At 41.1% G+C, this 21105-nt stretch overlaps 1 protein-coding gene across 5 annotated transcripts in view; it reads right to left on the bottom strand.

The window, feature by feature from the left end:
• The window catches only part of BICDL1 (BICD family like cargo adaptor 1), a 103675-nt gene extending 85352 nt beyond the window's left edge, over positions 1 to 18323 (bottom strand). Inside the window, exons 1-2 of one of the 5 annotated variants that reach the window (XR_008291906.1) lie at positions 17788 to 18323; positions 9840 to 10055 (exon numbers count right to left, since the gene is read on the bottom strand). Coding sequence is in view for 4 of the 5 variants with exons in the window: in XM_053206659.1 (XP_053062634.1) it covers positions 9840 to 10055; positions 17788 to 18216 (645 nt within the window). In the remaining variant the exon portion in view is untranslated. The remainder of the gene's footprint in view (positions 1 to 9839; positions 10056 to 17787) is intronic. The other 4 variants (XM_053206659.1, XM_053206660.1, XM_027043937.2 and 1 more) reach the window with 4 other exon arrangements.
• Positions 18324 to 21105: the final 2782 nt, after the last annotated feature.

Genomic DNA, 21105 nt, shown 5'->3' with positions numbered 1-21105 from the left:
ATCCCCTTGTGCCTTGCTCAATAAATATTTACTGAATGCTGAAATTAAAGGAGGTCTTAAATAAATAAGTAAATAAATAACTCACTCACTATTTTACTCAAAAGAATAGAAAGCCAGTTAATCATTAAAGGAGAAGCAGCAGGGAAGGTGGATCTGGGACTTTTTCAAAGAATGCAATTAAACATTTGAAATCTCTTCCCACTGGTCATGGCAGCCCTTAGTCATATGGTCATAGGCATATGTACCTTTAGTGTGTAAATATGTTATTGAATGTATGGAACCTCCAAGGAAAGTGGAACCACTGTGAACACTTCCCACAGACAACACTAACATCCAAGAGTTGGACCTTCTGGCAAAAAACAGCTCAAAATGGTTGTTATGGGTCAAAATCCCTGTTGAAGTCCAAACTCCAGTACCTCAGAATGTGACCTTTTTGGAGACAAAGTCTTTACAGTGGTAATCAAATTAAAAAGTGGTTATTATGCTGGGCCCCAATCCAATATGTTGTTCTTATAAGGAGAGGAAATTTGAAAACCGAGAGAATTACATATAGAGGAAAGAGACATAAGGAGAAGGCAGCCATCTACAAGCCAGGGAACAAGATCTGGAACAGACCCTTCCTTTCTAGCTCTAAAAAGGAATCGACCTGGGGTGCCTGGGTGGCTTAGTCGGTTGAGCGTCCGGCTTCAGCTCAGGTCATGATCTCATGGCTTGTGAGTTCGAGCCCCGCGTCGGGCTCTGTATGGACAGCTCAGAGCCTGGAGCCTGTTTCAGATTCTGTGTCTCCCTCTCTCTCTGCTCCTCCCCTGCTCGTGCTCTGTCTCTCTCTCTCAAAAATAAATAAATAAACATTAAAAAAAATTTTTTTTTTTAAATTTTTTTTCAACGTTTTTTATTTATTTTTGGGACAGAGAGAGACAGAGCACGAACAGGGGAGGGGCAGAGAGAGAGGGAGACACAGAATCGGAAACAGGCTCCAGGCTCCGAACCATCAGCCCAGACCTGACGCGGGGCTTGAACTCACGGACCGTGAGATTGTGACCTGGCTGAAGTTGGACGCTTAACCGACTGCGCCACCCAGGCGCCCCCCCCCAAAAAATTTTTTTTTAGTAAAAAGGAATCAACCCGTAAGACACCTTGATTTTGGACCTCCAGCCTCTAGAACCACAAGATAATACATTTCTGCTGTCTAAGCCATCCACTTTGTTATAGCAGTCCTAGCCACCTAATACAGTTTTCTAAAACCTTCTGAAATTTCTATTTTAAGTTATCTTGGCTCTTCATTCAAGAATAAATAGTAGGATTTTTTTTTCATTACAAAAATACATATAGTATTAGAAATCCGTGGGGAAATAAACAGCACTGAAACAGAATCAGCATAGAAAACACAACTGGTTTCCTATGCTATATCACACTATAAAATAAGTTCTAGATAGATTAAAGATCTAAATGTAAAAAACAAGCTTAAGTTTTTGTAATTAGCATGGGAAAATATCTTTAGGACTTGGGAGAATAGGACAAATCAAAACACAAAAGAACAAATCATAAAAGAAATGATTAATAAATTTGACTTCAATGAAAGTACACACTTCTGTTTAGTAAAAGACTCCATAAACAAAGTGAAAATTTAACAGCATCAAGAACATGTTAAAATATGCTTACACACCAGTAAGAAAACAGTGAAAGATACCAACAGGCAATTCACAATAAACATAAAAACAAAAGATGCCCAACCTTACTAGCAATTCATGAAATCAAAATTAAAATAAAAATTAAAAAAAAACAATAAAAATACCATTTCAGATACATGAGACTAATTTTTTTTTTAAGTAGGCTCCATACCCAACGTGGAGCCCAATGTGGGGCTTGAACCCACAACCTTAAGATCAAGACCTGCACTGAGATCAAGGATCAGACGCCCAACTGACTGAGCCACTCAGGTGCCTGGAGACTGATTTTTAAAACCAACACCAAGTGTTGGTGAAGATGAGAACAATCACACATACTGGCTCTCACACACACTGCACGCTAAGAATGTAAATTTGTACAACAGTTTTGGAGAGTAATTTGACAACATCTCATGGAGTTGAAGAGGTCTTTACTCTTTTTTTTTTTTTTTTTGAAGAGGTCTTTACTCTTGGACCAAGCAATTCCACTCCTAGGTTTACCAGATTAACACAAATATATGTGCACAAGAATAGTCACTGCAGGAAAGTGTGCAGTAATGAAAAATTAGGAACTTAAAGGTTTATCAATAAAAGAATAAGTATATTGTACTATATTTGCCCAAATAATAAACAGTTGGAATAAATGAACTAGAACTATATTTATTAAAATGTCAATCCCTTAAACATAACATTGAGCCAAAAGAATGAAGTACAGAATGATGTGAACATTATCTGTGAGAATGATGCTGCCGTTTATTAAGTGTTTGAAACATGGAAAAATGTTATTATACAATATTAATGGATATAGTATATATAATGGAATATATATGTTGACATACATGCACACACGTGTGCAGTATAAACACATGAATAGGTAGAAGAGTAACTGGAAAAGTGGAGAGGACTGACATGAAACCCTCAAATGTATCAATGTTTTATCTCTTTAAAAAATCTGAATATGACAAAATGTTAAGATTTTACAAAGTTGGATTTATATTACTCTCTGCACTTTTCTGTGTGAAGTATGTCATGGTTTTATAAATGGAAAATGCAAATATCTACATAATTATCCAAAAATTGTAACCCAATACATAATAAACAGTCACTAAGACTGTATACATTCGGTCCTGCAGTCTGAAACCCTGACCCCTACTAGAGAAAATGGGATTAGGATTAAGCATATGGTTCTGCTGCTGGTAGGATGAGGAGTTAGGGAAGGAGGGGGAAAAGGGTGTGACTATTTCATGTACAAAACTGCAGGGAAAAAGTGTAAGAGCATTTCCCAGCCAGTTTCTACAAACTCTAGAGCTATGTATTTTGGGGAAGTAAACTTTAGAAGTCCCTAGGAAATTTTAACCTCCCACCCCCCTTTTTAAGGAGAAATCAATAATTTCTCCCATTCTTTGGTCAACAAGTGCTTATCTGACCTTAGTGTTTTACAAGGAAGTATGAGCAGTGCTTTATTAGTACAAACTGTGAAAATGCCTTCTTTTACTGAAATTTCTAACACTACTGAGATTCATTTTGAAAATATCTTATGTTGGGGCGCCTGGGGGGGCTCAATCAGTTAAATGTATGACTTCAGCTCAGGTCATGATCTCGAGGTTTACGAGTTGGAGCCCTGTGTTGGGCTCTGTGCTGACAGCTAGGAGTCTGGAGCCTGCTTCGGATTCTGTGTCTCCCTCTGTCTCTACCCCACCCCCGCTCATGCTCTATCTCTCTCTCAAAAATAAATAAAAACATTTAAAAAGTTTTAATAAAAAGAAGAAAATATGTCAACTTCTGAAGGCTGAAAAGGCTAAATGAGAAGCTTATTATTACTGACATTATTGTTATTGTGAATAAGACTATTTCTACACCGTTCAAATCACTGTTTTGGCTTGATGCTGTACATGCAAACTATAAGAAGTTTCTACAGCACCTAAAATATGGTATAAGCCGTAGCAGGTTAAATTAGTGAATGATCACTTCAGGACTCTAACACTAATTAGAACTCTATTATCTTCACTACTACTGTTGGGGAGAAAAATCATTTGGGGGTTCTGGAGGATTCTGCTGTAATGCCAGTGAAAAGTACTGTATTATGTATTTATCAGGATTCTCAGGGCACCTGGATGGCTCAGTTGGTTAAGCATCTGACTCTTGCTTTTGGCTCAGGTCATGATTACACTGTTGGTGAGTTTGAGCCCCATGTCAGGCTCCATGCTGACAGCACAGAGCCTGCTTGGGATTCTGTCTTTCTGTCTCTCCCTCTCTCTGCCCTTCCCTGCCTGCTCTCTCTCAAAATAAGTAAATAAACTTAAAAAAAAAAAAAAAGGATTCTCAAAAAGCCTCTAAGTTGTTTTGTTTTGTTTTTTTAACATTTATTCATTTTTGAGAGACAGAGTGCAAGCAGGGGTGGGCAGAGAGAGAGGGAGACCCAGAATCTGAGGCAGGTTCTAGGCTCTGAGCTGTCAGCACGGAACCTGATGAAGGGCTCAAACTCACAAACCGTGAGATCACAACCTGATGTGAAGTTGGACACTTAACCAACCGAGCCACCAAGATGCCCCCCAAAACCTCTAAGTTTTATGTAGTATGGCCCATGTTTCACCTCTCCTTTTTCCGAAAGCAAGGCCCACTGTATTCTTTCCACTTAAAAAAAAAAAAACAAAAACGTTTATTCATTTTTGAGAGGGGTGAGGAGTAGGGGGAGGGCAGGTGCGGGGACAGAGTATCCAAAGCGGGTTCTGTGCTGATGAGCAGAGAGAGCAGAGAGCCAGGTGCAAGGCTCAAACTCACAAACTGCAAGATCATGACCTGAGCTGAAGTTGGATGCTCAACCAACTGAGACACCCAGGCATCCCTCCATTTTTTTTTTTAAGTGGACTCTACACCTGCAGAGCTTGAACTCACGACCCTGAGATTAAGACCTGAGCTGAGATCAAGAGTTAGACACTTAACCGACTGAGCTACCCAGGCACCCCATCTTTCCACTTTTGAGGTAGGATGATAAATGTCTAACATATCCTATTAAACCCCACTGTCAATGCCATCATAGTGTTACTTTCCTTTTTTTTTATTAACTTGTTTTCTTTTTATGTTTTTAAATTTACATCCAAATTAGTTAGCATATAGTGCCCAACAATGATTTCAGGAGTAGATTCCTTAGTGCCCCTTACCCATGTAGCCCATCCCCCCTCCCACAACCCCTCCAGTAACCCTCAGTTTATTTTCCATATTTATGAGTCTCTTCTGTTTTGTTCACTCCCTGTTTTTATATCCTTTTTGTTTCCCTTCCCTTATGTTCATCTGTTTTGTCTCTTAATGTCCTCATATGAGTGAAGTCATGTGATTTTTGTCTTTCTCTAATTTCATTTAGCATAATACCCTCCAGTTCCATCCATGTAGTTGCAAATGGCAAGATTTCATTCTTTTTGATTGCCAAGGCATACTCCATTATATATATATATACCACATCTTCTTTATCCATTCATCCATCGATGGACATTTGGGCTCTTTCCATACTTTGGCTATTGTTGATAGTGCTGCTATAAACATGGGGGTGCATGTGTCCCTTCGAAACAGCACACCTGTATCCATTAGATAAATACCTAGTAGTGCAATTGCTGGGTCATAGGGTAGTTCTATTTTTAGTTTTTTGAGGAACCTCCCTACTGTTTTCCAGAGTGGCTGCACCAGCCTGCATTCCCACATGGTGTCACTTTCTAACTCAGAAAGTGAATTACACTTTCCCCAAATAGGTCAGCTTGAGTTTCACAAAAATGAGTCTCACGGAATTTTAGAAGCTAGAAGAGAATTTAGAGGGCATTTTGTCCAAATGAACAAATAAACTGGAATAAAGGTATCCCCAGGGTATCTGAAGCAGTATCTAGGGGATACAAGATGCCATAGAACAAATCTGACTCAATTCCTAGAAAGATCACTTTTACTCAAATATTTTTGAATAGAAATTTAACTGCAAGACACAACATTTTCAAACACTAATATATGCTGGGGACACTTCAGATTCTTCTTCTCTCAGGTTAGAGAATCAAAGTTTGACTAGATACAGAAACACCATCTACATGAAGAAGACATGATAATTATAAACCATGCTACCATTTATTGAGCACTTACAATATGCTAAACACCATGGTTAGAGATTACATATATTATCTCATTTGCTCCTCCTAACAGTATCAGGTAATAGTGATAATATAATTGTTTCCATTTTATAAAGAAGGAAACTAAGGTTTAAAAAAGTGAAAAAACTTTCGCATGTTTCCCCAACTCATAAATAGCAGAGTTGGTCTTTGGCCACAGGGCTGTCTGACTCTAAAACCTGTGACCTTAATTACTGCCTTAGAAATCTGAAAGTAAAGCACAGGAACCCTAACAAGTCTTGAATTAGAAAAGGCTTAAACAAGTCATGTGCCTTTCTGTCCCTCAAGTTTTCCCAGCTATAAAATTAGAACAATACTTATTCCTTCCTTCATGATAATGAGGACCCAGAAGCTCATGGGATATATATGCTCATAGCATCCTATTATAGAGCTGAAAAGAACCTTGGTCACATAAAAACTTGTACATGAATGTTTATGGTAAACTTATTCATAACAGCCAAAAAGTGGAAACAACCCAAATGTCCACCAACTAATGAACAAAATGTTATATCCGTACAATGGAATATTCTTCAGCCATAAAAATAAAGTATTATTGATATATGCTACAATGCAGATGAACCTTGAAACATCACTAAGGGAAAGATGTCAGTCACAAAGAATCATACATGTATGATTTCATTTATATGAAATGTCCAGAATAGGCAAATCCACAGAAACAGAAAGTAGGTTAATGGTTACCAGGGGTCAGGGCATGGGATAGGGAGGGTTAGGAGGAATGGAAAGTGACTACTAATGGGTATAGGATTTCTTTTTGGGGTGGGGGGGTGAAATATTCTATAATTAGATAGTGGTGACAAAGTTCCCTAGGTGGCTCAGTCGGTTAAGTGTCTGACTTTGGCTTAGGTCATGTTCTTGCAGTTCATGGGTTCAAGCCCCACACTGGGCTCTGTGCTGACAGCTCAGAGCCTGGAGCCTGCTTCTGTTTCTGTGTGTCTCCCTTTCTCTGCCCCTCCCTGCTCATGCTCTTTCTCTCAAAAATAAACATTAAAAAAAGAGAGATACTGTTCAGAGTTCCACAACCTTGTGAATATACTAAAACTCAGTGAATTTTTATACCTTTAAAAAGTAAATGTTATGGTATATGAATTAATCTCAATTAGAGCGGTTATTAAAAAAAAAGAAAGAAAAGGACACCTGGGTGGCTTAATTGGTTAAGCGTCCAACTCTCGATTTCAACTCAAGTCATGATCTCATAGCTTGTGAGTTCAAGCTCTGGGTCAGACTCTGTACTGACAGTTACAAAGCCTGCTTGCAATTCTCTCTCTCTCCCTCTCTCTCAGCCCCTCCCCTGTTTGAACTCTGTCAAAATAAATAAACAAACTTAAAAAATAAATAAATAATTAAAAAATATATATAACAACCTTGGAGTCTGTGGCAGCAAAAGAAATATACTTAAAAATATTTCAGAGGTGCCTGGCTGACTCAGTCAGAACATGCAGCTCCTGGTCTGGGTTTGTGAGTTCGAGCCCCATGCTGAGTGTAGAAATTACTAAATAAATAAATAAATAAATAAACAAACTTAAAAAAATACTTCAGACAAAAGTATCACAGAAGTATTGTACTAAGTTTTAAATATTATACATTTCACGCTTATAAAGACATGTTATAGACATCACAAGAAAAGCGAGGCCTTCTACTACCTCTGCTGGTTGTTATCTTGTCCCATGAGAATCTTAATTCACTTCAAAGCACTCAACTCCTTTGGTTCCTGAATACCCAGTTAATAAAATGATAATAAAATACAATCTAAAATGGCTGTTGATGGAAAACCCCAGGGGCTTGTCCTGCTTAAAAAGAGAAAGGGAAAAAAAAGCCACACAACTCACCAAGGGCCTACATTCAAGGCCAGAGAGGATAACAAGAATCTAGATCTAGTGGAAATGTTATCCCCCTATATCCTTTTGGGAACAGCTTATCAGGATTTTCTACAGAGAAACTAGGCAAAGGAACCCCAACTATAAATATACTGCTTTATTAAAACAACCATTAATACTGAAATCCTTACCTTCATATACTGCAGCATAACACGGGCACATTACCTCATTTTCATTTCAAAAGTACTTGCATAAGGTATAGATTTTTATCCCCATTTTAAAGATTAGAAAATCGAGGCAAAAACAAGGTGAACCAGCCAATGAGAAGCAGGGTCAAGATTCAACATGCATCTAAATTCCAAGCTCACTGCTCTTTTGCTACATGGTGTTTAATATTTGCTTTCTTCCTTCATCTCTCTTGGCCACCTATCTTTCACCAGATCAGAAAGCAGAATTGAGTCGTTTCTGCTCATGTTATCTTATAACATGAACTTACTCCCAAGAGATAATTTCCCCTTTAATTGTTTTGGTTTGCTGTATTCCTTTCATAGGTTTCCATAAGAAACACCTGCTCAGAATAAGTATTAATGTTTATTTATTTTATGTTTTGGTGGGGGGCAGGGAACAGAGAGAGAGAGGGAGAGAGAGAGAATACCAAGCAGGCTCGTCACTGTCAGCACAGAGCCTGATGCAGGGCTCGATTTCATGAAGTCACTCAAAATAAGTATTAAATAAATGTTGAATAAATAAATAAATCTGGCTAGGCCTGTCCAGTTAACTTAATCTTTCATGAATAATGAACACTCAAAATCTTAAAAATCTTACAAGGATAGAGATTCCCTTCTCAGCTGTTGCAAAGGGTTTTAGAACAGAGTCAGAAATGCTGTTACTAAACTGGCCTTGAAGTGACTTCTTGAAGAACTGTCCAACTCTTTCTTTCCAGTCAATCAAATAGTGATTTAATCTCCTAGATGGGAAGGCAAGACCTTTAGTTCTGCCTATCATGTGGATTCTTACCTTTCACACGTGTCAATATTTCCTGCAACTAGCTACTTTCCAAGTTATTAGGTATCTCTTTTTCCCCTTCTTTCTACCTTCCTGTCTCCCTCTCCTTCCTCCCTACTTCCATTCTCTCCTCTGCCTCTCCTTCTTGTATCTTTCCCTAGTTGTGGCATTTACCTCACATTTCCTAGTGAGGCATGCAGGTTTTGACCCGTCTCAGAGTATCCATGGGAACCAACTATGACAAACTAAATGACTTCATACGGTGTTACCCATCGAATTAGTAGAAATGCCAAGAATTTTCCATGTACTGCTCTAGCTAAGCCTTTTCCAAAGATCAAAGCATGACCTACACAATGAGATCAGACTAGAAGTTCTTTCTTCTTCTGATAACTAAAGAGTTAATAGTTTTATTTTCAACACATAAGAAGGACTGAAGTACCATAGTAAATCCCACTCTTAATTTTTAAAAGTAGGTGGATTTAGAGACCAGGGCATTAATAACATTCCTGCATTTGTTAAAAAGGTATGTTCTGTATATAAATTAGATTTGGACCTATTCAGCCCTCAAACTCCCTCTTTGCAATGATTTCAGTCTTGACCCTGGTTAATTAATACTTCCATAACACCATTCTATAAAGGCACGAGAATTTTTTACTTACTAGGATATAAAAGAACAAATTTTAAATACAGATACACATCTACTTCTCCTCTCATATTCAAATAATATGAAGAAATGTACATTCACATTTCATCATTGAAAATCATTTGCTCTAATTTTCCCCAAGCTTTTCAGTTTAAAGATGGCACCATTTAATATCTGAACCAAATTCATTAACATAATTTCATCCATGACAGACTTTTTCTAGGTAAAGGAATCACAGACTTTTAGAGCTATACCAAACGTCAGAAATCATTAGGCACAACTCTTTTCATTTTAAAAACGAAAAATCTCCCAAGTTAAGTGATTGTCAAAGTCTCTTAGCTGATTAATGAGAGGTAAGGGTTTTGGTTCCTGACTCCTAGTTCACACAGCTGACGTTCCCATAGGTGAAAATTATTCAACTTGTTGATATCAACACCAATGGCAACAAAAACTTACTCTTACCATATGTATGAACAACATCATACAGCAGCTTTGGTTTCAACTTTCAGTATTTTATACCATAAATTCTTAACTCGTGGCTTACCCTGCTGAGTTGATCCAATAACCTCTGGTTCTGTTCTGATAATTCCTGGACAGCCCGTGTTTTTTCTCGATCTGCTTCCCGTAGATGAACCTGCTGCCTCTCCAACTCATCCTGAAGTTGTTTCACATCACTCTCCAGCTCTGACACGCGCCCTTCCCATTCCCCTTCTCGGTTCTCAAATCGTCTTCTTAGTTCGTGTTTCTCTTGTTCTAAGTGCTGGGTGAGAAGTGAAGAGGATTTAAAAACTGTTAAAAATGTACAGCCTTTGCCTTTTTTCTCTTTTCACACTCTCCTAACTTTCCTTCTTCCCAGTCAGCACAACAAAACACTGCCACATGGGAAAAGTTGTCTATTTCACAGCTACAAAAACACTCCCTTCTTACAGAGTAGGAAGGAGTTAGCATGCTGTTCTTATTAAAAACACTTAATATTACTGTGTTTATTCTTGTCGTTGGGCATGGGACTATGGATGGGACTATAGACTCAGGAATTCACTTGAAATTCAGCCCTAGTCATCTAATTAACTAGTAAACTATACATTTAAACAACTTAACACAAGTCCTTAAGAAGGCTTCTTTTGGAATCAGCTATCATGCCTGGCATAATACCAGACACTTAGAATCAAAGAATTTTCAGGGACGGAAAGAACTCTAGGGATCCTTCAGATTAACCATCTTTTCTTACAAATGAGGTAACCTACAATAAGAGGTCAAGTAACAAGCTCAAGGTCAAACTAGTAAATGGCAGAGCTGGGATTTGTGTTTAAGTCATCTGACTCTGTTTAGCACTCCAAATCACAATTCAATAAATACTTGTTGTGATATATAGAATTATATTTGGATATCAAGCAAGTTCAGCTTCAGGTCTACTTTAAATCATGGCTTATCAGCTTTGCACATTTATTTCCGATCCACTCATTTATTCTTGAGGAGTACCTGCGATGGGTCAGCCACTATGCTGCAGACATAGTGCAAAGTAAAACAGACATGGTTCTTGCCTTTATGGAGCTTTCATTCTAGTGGGAGAGACTGATAAAAGTAGTAAGTTGTGGGGTGCCTGGGTGGCTCAGTCAGTTAAGCATCTGACTCTTGATTTCCACTCAGTTCATCATCTCATGGTTCATGAGTTTGAGCCCCAATCAGGCTCCACAGTCACAGCACAAAGCCTGCCTGGGATTCTCTTTCCCTCTCTCTCTCATGTGCACTCTCTCTCTCTCTCTCTCTCCCAAAATAAATAAACTTAAAAAAAATAAATTGTAACAAATGGTATGCAAAGTACAGATGGCTTGAAGCAGCAGCTCAATAAAAAAGGATTCTTTTGAAGGAAATAAGAATACCCTTTTGTTTTTTGGGTTTTTTTTTTTAAGTTTTATTTATTTAAGTAATCTCTATATCCCATGTAGGTCTTGAACTCACAACCCTGGACTGAGAGTCGCATGCCCTTCCACCTGAGCCAGCCAGGCACCCCTCTTTGTTTCCGTGAGATAAGACGCATGTGTCTTAACAGAGGCAAGTATGTTCTACTTAAAAATCATATTATGTATGAAATAGCAAAGTCTATACCCCAAGGAGTACATTAAATAGAAGTTAAAGCAACGGTCAATTTGGGGGGGAGGGGACGGCTCTCAGAAAAGCTCTGATAAAATTGTTGAAAATATACCCACCTGGACCTCAATCCCAAAGATTGTGATTAGTTAAGAATGGGATGAAGCCTAGGCATGCATCTGTCTACTCATCTATCTATCTTGGCTCTACAGGAAATTCTGATGCACTGAAGGTTGATATCAAGCACCGAGAATGTTTCTACAAGCTACGATGAGCATATGAATCTTCTTCAGAGTACTTGGTCATCTCTTCTACACTCTTATTCTATCCAAGTTCTCACTTTGTGAATATTTTTTGGAGTAATTCTTTTGGAGAGTGTTAAGGGCCAGTGTATAGTTGCACAAGAAAATGAAAATCAGTCACATTACTTCACATTTAAGATGTGTCTAAAAAAGAGATTACCCCGTTTCACCCTGACATCTTATTCCCTTTTTTGCTGACTTGTTAACACTTCTGAAAGTCAAATTTATCCCTAAAAGATGTAAATTTACCATGACACAGCAGTCAAAATAACGTGCCAAAAGATAAAATCAGCAATCCAAAATGAAAATTCTGATCACATTAGCAAAGGCAGTTTTTACTGAAATAAATGTATGGTCCTCCAGGTCGATCACTCTGGGAAACAACTCACTCGGATATAGTCACTCTAGTATATTTGTTGAAGAAGTCACATTAGACTTTATAGAACCTTGGCTTGGAGCATGCAAGGAAAGGAAGAATAAGGGAGGGACTTCTACTCATCAGCCTGAGAACTTTCTGCTCTGTGCTTTCCTCATATTGCTAAACTCCAAAAATGAGAATGTTTTAGTCACTGTAGAGACTTCAAAAAGATGAAATGCAGAAACAAATGCTAATTGCCATCCTAAAATTGTGATACTTGGTTTTATTCAGTTTTTCCAAAATGAAAAAGATTGAGCAGAAGGCAACAGCAAGAACTCAGTAATCACAGTGTTACTGAGAGGCCAGATAAATTAGGCTTGTGTTCTAAAAGAACAGAGAGACTTAAAAATATTCAGCAAACAGCTGTTAGTGAACAGCCCAACTAAGCAACTAAAACAATCCAATCCACTTGGAGTTGGGGGAGGGGTTGTGACAGGTGGTGCTGATTAGTTTATTCTGTCCTTATATTTTTCTGGTCATGTGACAAACTTCCTAATTCAGGTTTCCCAACACTGAAAAAAAAGCAGTCAAGACTTTCCTATTAATGAACAGAAAGAATTTAGCCTTCTGTCTAATAAGAGAAAAGAAAGGTTTCCTAGAATCGTATTTTCATTAAGTGTTAAATTAACCAGTAAACTCTAGGCAGCATATTAGGAAGTATGGAGGTCAGGGATTATACGTTGTGTTATATGCCATTTTAGATATTATGTGTTATTCCTGTGTTAAAGTTAATATCTACACCTGAAACTAATAATGTCAATTATACCTCAATAAACAAAAGAAGAAAAGTTACCATCAAAACTGTTAAGGTCATCATAAACAAGTCTAAAAAAGTGCCACAGCATGGGCACCTGGGTGGCGCAGTTAAGCATCCGACTCTTGATTTCAGCTCAGGTCATAATCTCATGGTTCGTGAGATCAAGCCTGCATCGGGCTCTGGGCTTGATAGTATGGAGCCTGAGTGGGATTCTTCTCTCCCTCGAGCTCGAGCACACGCTCTCTCACTCTCTCTCAAAATAAATAAATAAACAAACAAACATAAAAAAAAGTACCACAGCAAAGAGGCGACTAAGAAGATAGGAAAACTGAATGTAATGTATCCAGGTTGCAGTCTTGGAACAGAAAAACACAGTACATAAAGGCTAAGGAAATCTGAATAAACTAAGGAGTGTAGTTAACAGTGTATCAGTAATGGATTTTTAATCATGGCAAGTATACCATGATAATGTAAGATGTTAATAACAGAGGAAATTGAGTGCAGAACATATGCAAATGTTCTGTACCATCTTTCCATTTTTTCTGTAAATCTGAAACCATTTAAAAAATTTTTTTCTGTTTATTTTTGAGGGAGAGACAGACAGACAGACAGACAGACAGAATGTGATTGGGGGAGAGGCAGACACAGAATGCGAAGCAGGCTCCAGGCTCTGAGCCATCAGCACAGAGGCTGACTCGGGGCTCGAACTCATGAACCGTGAGATCATTACCTGAGCTGAAGTCGGACGCTTGACCGACTGAGCCACCCAGGCGCCCCATCTGAAACCATTCTTAAAAAAAAAAAAAAAAAAGGTATTTAAAACTCTGAAAAAATAAAAAGTTAACATCATTAACCAATCTAAAATTGGTTGTTACTGAAAATGGATTTCCGCCAAGAGCTAAAAAAGCAACACCACTGTCGTAAGTCCAGGATATGATTCTTGAAAAATACAAAGAAAAAGTACTATTTTTTTAAGTGGACCAAACACTGTATGCAAATAAGGAGCTCTAGATTTGCCTACCCCAAATCTACTTGTGACTCTCATTAGGTGATCACTTTCATTTTATTTGTTTTGCCCTTAAAAAAAAAAAATTGTACTAGAATCCTAAGAATTGACCTGCAGAAGGAAAAGGAAAATGTAGTTGAGGTAAAAGACTACCTCTGCATGCAGTAAGAGATAATCCACTCTCAGCTGGAATAGGAAAAAAGGGGACCTTGCATGTTAAAAACAGTATTTTTAGAAACTAAATAAATAAAATACTGAAGAAAAAAGTATATAAATCTGAGTTACTGTCTTAGTTCACGTTCCAGAAAAAAAACTAAGGACCTGGCTGGATATAAGATATAAAAGCAAAAGGGCTCACTGTAGGTGCAGAAAAAATAAATTTTAGAAAGTAACTTTACAGGCGCCTGGCTGGCTCAGTTAGTGGAGCATGTGACTCTTGGGCTCAGGGTTGTGAATCTGGGCCCCATGTTGGATGTACAGATTACTTTGAAAAATCTTGGGGCACCTGGGTGGCTCAGCCCGTTAAGTGTCTGACTCTTGGTTTCAGCTCAGGTCATGTCTCACAGTTTGTGAGTTCAAGCCCCGAATTGGGCTCTGTGCTGATGGTGCAGAGCCTGCTTGGGATTCTCTCTCTTCCTCTCCCCCACTCACGCTGTCTCTCTCTCAAAATAAATAAATAAATTTTTAAAAAAGATCTTTAAAAAATAAAATCTTAAAAAAATAACTTTAGAACTTTAAGTATATGAAAATATAATTCAGTGAATGAATAAAATACAATATAGTCAATTTAAGAGTGGAAAAAAATGACCACAATCTTCCAGTATTTTAAGTTAAATTGAATCTTCATTTTAACCCTAAGAGATATATAGCCAAAAAAATTCTATGTTAATCTTTAAGCCATTAAAGACTTTAAAGAGTGTGCCTTTAATAAGAGAGCAGTATGAGATCAAGTACTTTATATTTTAAATGACAAAACAAAATCTTAGGTTTGGCACACAGAACTGGAAAGGTATTCGATATTAACAAATAGGTAGAAAAAAAATCTTAACAATGGCTTATTGGTCCTGAGGTTAGAAAGGTGCCAGTTTTGAATAAGGGAACAGAGGGGATTAAAACAAGACCAGTCTCACTATTTAACAGTGAAACCAACATTCTCTCAGAGTCCCCTCAAGTGTTAATCTTTCAAACCAACCTGTGAGAAAATGTATTTGCACCACTGACAGTTTGTGGAAAATTACAAATGCTTTTAAAAGGCTAGTTTTCTACCCTTAAGTATTTAATTTAATTGAAAATATAGCATGGCAGTGTTAAACTTTATAAAGTATTTTGTCCCTAAGCAGACATGCTAAAATCTAGGCTGCTTAAAGAATATAGAGGTGGGGCACCAGGATGGCTCAGTCATTGAGCATCTGACTTCTGATCTTGGCTCAGGTCATGATCTCATGGTTCATGAGTTTGAGCCCCACGATGGGCTCTGTGCTGAGAGCTCAGAGCCTGCTTGAGATTCTCTCTCACCCTCTCTCTCTGCCTCTCCTCCATTTGTGCTCTTTCTCTCTCTCTCAAAATAAACTTAAAAAAAATATTTTAAAAAATTTATGCTGAAAGGAAAATTCACTTGCAGGTATCAAATGAATCGCCCTCTATTAGGTTTGTCTCTCTCATATTAGTAAGAATTAAAAGAATTAACAAGGAACTAATGACAATATCTTTATGGGATCTTTTTAAATGTGCTTTTTTAAAAAAAACTAAAAATTGTTCATGATAATCTTCCTTGAAATATACCTTGAAAAAAATAGTATAACTGAACCCTCTAATACTCATGTTCAGTAACAATCAATATATTTGGCTTTTTATTTTTATTTATTTTTTTAACGTTTATTTATTTTTGAGACAGAGAGAGACAGAGCATGAGCAGGAAAGGGGCAGAGAGAGAGAGAGGGAGACACAGAATCCGAAGCAGGCTCCAGGCTCTGAGCTGTCAGCACAGAGCCTGACACGGGGCTCGAACTCACAGACCGCGAGATCACGACCTGAGCCACCCAGGAGCCCCTATATTTGGCTTTTTAAACAAAAATTTAAAATGTAAGTATATAGAACATAAAATTTACCACCTCAACCATTTTTAAGTGTACAGCTTAGTGTTAAGTACATTCACACTGTTGTGCAACCAGCCCCCAGAAATTAAAATATACGCTAGAGTTCAATATGGTGACCTGTAGAGGAATGATGATTTTAAAAACTAATTTAAGAGCTTTAAAATATTTTATTACCATCTGTTTGGTCAATAGCAAAAAGTCAAAGGTAATTTATTCTTTCACAATAGAACCCTTCTTGTTATAGAATTTTTAAATCTTTTTCCTTTGTGAAGAAATGTATAAGGGCTCCACATGGAACCCAGGGTGTGTGTAACTGCACACTCAGGATTACTCAGAAATCCATCACTAATCAAACTGACTGATAACAATGTTTCTTCAATAAGTCCCTCACTGAAGGAATTTCAAATCACAAGAATAAATCTCTACAGTAGTACTTCTATATAGAGTCATGTAACTAAATCCCATTAAAAAAAAACCTTTTATTTCTAGACCTCTACTTCCAGTGAAAACTAAACACTTCAATTCACTGGGTGCTTTTTGGCAGTCTACCTATAGGTTTCACAAACCACTTTTCAGAGAGGTATCTCAGGAGTTCATCGACTGGCAGACCCAGTTAACAGGCCAACTGAACTACAGGGCACTCAACTGGTTTCCTTTTTTCTCCCTGATTTACTTTTGATACATCCCTAGACTACAAACACACTTAAATCTTATTATAGAAAAGTTTCTGGACTTATATTCTGACTGTTCAACCAGCAGCAGTGATATGGAAGCAGACTAGGGTCAATTTCAGACCTTATTCAGGACTGTACTATTCTCTTGTAACTAAGAATAAAAAGAACTGGTTGCAACCAAACTGGGTAACAACAGTAAATGCACAGGCAGAAAAAAAAAATAAGCTAGTCTCCAATGCCACAGATGCCCCACCCCCTTTTTTAAAAAAAGCTAATTTTTACAAAGGCTGGCATTCCATACCACTTTAAAGGCCCTTTCCCAGTAAAGGGCAAGAAAACAAACAGGCATAGCTCCAAAAGACTTTGATACAGAAAACTGGCAGAAATCTTACACACTTTAAGAAGTATTTATAATAGTTAAAGTAACATGGTTCTCATGGGTTGCATTTGGCCACCGAATCGCATGAATGAGGCCCAGAAGACAAAAAAAAAAAAAAAAAAAAAAAAAGCGTACTGTTTAAATACAAAATACACATAAATGCCGAGGTCCAAATTAAATCCACTACCAACAGTCACATGCCGAGCCCAGGCTTGCCTGATTTCTGCAATGGAACCACATTTCCTAATCCCTGAGTATTTGAAGGCTATATAAAGCTCCTTGAGGGGCACTTGTTTCCCACAACTCTGAGCTGCCGGGAAGTTAAGACAAGGGCATCTGGAGGCCTTAACGCCAAAACTGGAAGGCTTTAAGGCTAACACCCTGATTAGAGATTAACTACTCTGAAAACCTGGAGCATATTTTAAATGCTTCCCGACTTTCTCATTTCTCTGTGTGCAGACATCACCTCAGCGCTGTATAAATTAGTCATACTGTAAGCTCTATTTTAGACGCTGTGTACAGTACATATATAGAATGGCCCACAGCGGGGCTGGGGCGGTGCGTGGACCCATTTGCTGAAGTCAGGTGGATTCAATGTTGCCCTGGTCTGATAATTCGAAACCCTCCACCCGACCCCCCCCCTCCAGGTGGTTTTCTGTTAAGGCAGGGTGAGTAAGGAAGGAGTTAGGGTGGGTGGCTCCCGAAGCTGAAGCTGCCCAAGGCCGAAAGGGCTCTCCCTGCTTCCCACCCATCCCACGAGGGACGTCCTCACCTCCAGCTTGTCTGTCAGCTCCTTGTGCATCTGCTCGTACTGCCGGCTCATGTCCTGGTTCCTCTCGAGCAGCGCCTTGCCCAGCCGGGCCGCCAACACCAGATCCTTCTCTTTCTGCCGGATCACCGACAGCAGTTCGGGATCCTGGGCGGGCGGCGGCTGCAGTCCGGACCCCTCGGCCGGAGGCCCGGCCTCGGCCTGAGAATGCTCCCCGGGGTCGGACGGCCGTTCCCCGGCCGCCAGCAGCGCCAGCTCCTCCTCTAACGCTAGTTCCAGCTCCCCGGAGCCCCCGGAGAAGGAGATGAGGGCGGCGGCGGCTGGACTCCCGACTGCGTCCGCGGCCGCTGCGGGCAGCTCCATGCAGCAGGCGCTGTCCGGCTCCGCGGGTGCTGAAGCGCGGCCGGCCAAGCCCAGGCAGAAGGCGGACATGGCCCGCGCGCGCGGAGCCCGCAGCGGTGCGGCCCGGCCGGCGCGCGCCAGGCTGCAGGGGGGAGGGGCCCCGCCGCGCCGCCCAGCGCCCCGCGCCTCGCCCCGCGCCGCGGCACGCGCCCCTCGGGTCCCCGCGAGCCCTGGGCGCGGCGCGCGCCGGCCCGCCCCTCCCCCGCGCCGGCGGCACGCGCCCCCCCCCCCGCCGCCGCCCCCGGGGCTCAGCTGCTCGGCTCGCGCTAGGGAGGAGGAGGGGGTGGCAAAGGGAAAGGCTGAGGAAGGGAAGACCGGGGGGCGGCGAAGCGAGAGGGGAGGTTGCGAGGAACGCTGCCGCCGAGTTTTCAGCCGCCCTGTTGCTGCTGCTGCTGCTGCCGCTGCCGCCGCCGGCCGGGCAGCGCCTCACCGGGCGGGCTGCGCTCCGCTGTCGCTGCGACGCTCGCTGCTGCTGCTGCCGGCGGCCGCTCTCTGCAGCCGCGCTCCATGTCCCTCGGCTCGGCGGCAGCCCCAGCAGCAGCGGCGGCGGCGGCGGCTGCTGCAGGCGCCGAGGCGGCGGCTCCACATCGCGCGCGGCGCAGCCGGGCGAACTCCTTCCTGCCTCCCTCGGCTCCTCCCGCTCACCGGGCCGGCCGCACCCCGCCCCGGGCTTCCGGCCGCGCCCCCTCTCCCCGCCCCTTGCCGGCGCCTGACGCGCGCGGGCACCTGTTCGCCGCGCCCGCGCGGGATTCGCCGGCTCGCGGGTCTCCTCAGCGGCGCCCAGGTGGCGCCGGCGACCTTAACCCCTGCGCTGCCTCAAGCCCGGGGGCGGCTGCGCGCGCCGCCTGGGGAGGCAGCTGGCGCATCCCTAATGGTTCGGGCGGCTCCCCGGCGCGGCCACGCCCCCGGCCTCGCGCCCACATCGGATGTGGCCCCGCCCCCAGCACGCTCACCTCGGGGTGTGGCCTCGTGCTCACCTCGGAGCACAGCCCCGCCCCTGGCCTCGTTCTCACCTCCGAGCGAGGCCCCGCCTCCGGGCTCGCGCCACTCTTGGGCTGGAGCGTTTCTCAGAGTCTGGTGGGGATCAGTTTTGTCGAACCTCAGGTGGTCTCCAAGAGGACTGGGGATGTTCTTCCAAGGCCGAGTCCCGACAGAGACTCGTGGTCACGGAATTTAGGTCTGGGCCCTCACCAAAGCTAAGCAGTCAGGAGAGGGAGCCCTAGCGAGCAGGAGGGGGAGGAATGACTTCAGAAATCCGGCATTTTAATGATGATGACTCAGGGATATGAAGGACCAGAGGCCTCCGAGATCAACAGCCCCGAAAGAAAGAGTTATGTTGAGAAATAACGGGAAAAAAACTGCTCACAGATGGGAATATGAAGCAAAGAATCGCCGTGATAATGACTTTTGTTTATTAGGTACTTAGTATGTTCCGCGTCTTGTGCTAAATGCTTTGTATGCATTATCTTCGATTAGTCCTAACAAGAACCTTATAAAGTGCTGTCACTCTTTCGATTTTACGGGGAGGAAATTGAGACCTCGAGAGGTGTTCTCTGCCTAGATCATTACAATAGATCACATCCTGGCAGGCTGACTCCAGGGTTCACGTAGATCATTATTCTTTACTTTCCTCACGCATGAGAAGTCTCGAGGAAGATAAAATAGTAGTTTTTGACCAAGATGGCCTGGGTGGATATAGAAAATGGTAACAGGAAGCTTCCTGCAATGATCAAAACAATAATTGAAGAGCCTACTGGGAGACTCCAAGCAGTTCTTGCTTTGACCTCACTGGTGATGCTCTTGTCTATTTTCAGAAAAAACCCCATCTGAAGCTAGACTAGGTCCCTATTTATTTCCTTTACTCTTGAATAACAACCCTCTTTTGAGTTAGATCATACCTTGATTCTTTTCATCACAGTGAGACGGAAATTTCAGGACACCAAGAGGCTGAAATGGGTCAAATGGATTCTCCTGGTTTTTATTCTTTATTAACTTCAGAGCTCATCAATATTCAGGTATATACATGACTTTCTACTCTCAGACTGAACCTCAAGTCTGGCTTTGTTTGCTTGTTGATTGAAAAGGAGGCAGACAACTGAGGGATTCCCACATTGATCTTAGAGCTAAATTTAGGAAGTTGATCATGGTACCAGTCCAGCAGCAGTGGACTCTTCTAATACTTTTTTTTTTTTAAGTTTATTTATTTATTTTGAGAGAAAGGCAGAGGGAGAATCCTAAGCAGGCTCCCCCACTGCCAGTGTAGACCCGATGCATGTCATCGACCCCACCAACCATGACATCATGACTTGAACTGAAATCAAGAGTCGGATGCTCAGCCTACTGAGCCGCCCAGGCATCCCAGTTGTAACACTTTTTATTATACCCTCTTGAGCAGAAATTGTGGGCCCCTGGTGAGACCCAACTGCAACTCTTTTATCTTTTTTATTACAAAAGGACAAGTTTCCCCTAATTTATTTATAGAGACACACATATCAGCAAACAGGATTCCTAATCAAAAGGAGTTTCAGAGGGGGGAAATCTTCTGAATGCTTTTAATGAAGCATATAACTTTAATATCTACATTGTTGATAATAGCATGTAGGCATATAGGTGTACAAAAAAAGGGAGGTGAGGTCAACTCTTTATTTTTCCTTGATGCAGAGTTGGCAGCCTATCTTTCCTGAAAGGTCTCTGACTTGCCTTTCTTGAACTCAATGGCCCTACTCTATTAGACTTACCTGTTACTGTGAGGACAAATTATAACTAACTCTAGCTCCTGAAGATTCTCCTAAACAATGTTCTAAATGAACTAGAAGGTGATGATTTTCTATTGTAGTTTTGTCCTAAGCACTGTCTTTCAATAAACAGTCAAAGGAGACCAGCTCAAGTTTGGAGAACTATTTAGAATAGTGGTTCCTA

Source organism: Acinonyx jubatus, chromosome D3, assembly GCF_027475565.1.
Source record: "Acinonyx jubatus isolate Ajub_Pintada_27869175 chromosome D3, VMU_Ajub_asm_v1.0, whole genome shotgun sequence".
Lineage (NCBI taxonomy): Eukaryota > Metazoa > Chordata > Mammalia > Carnivora > Felidae > Acinonyx > Acinonyx jubatus.
The sequence above is the reverse complement of the archived record's forward strand: the minus strand, read 5'-3'. Positions and strand labels throughout refer to the sequence as shown.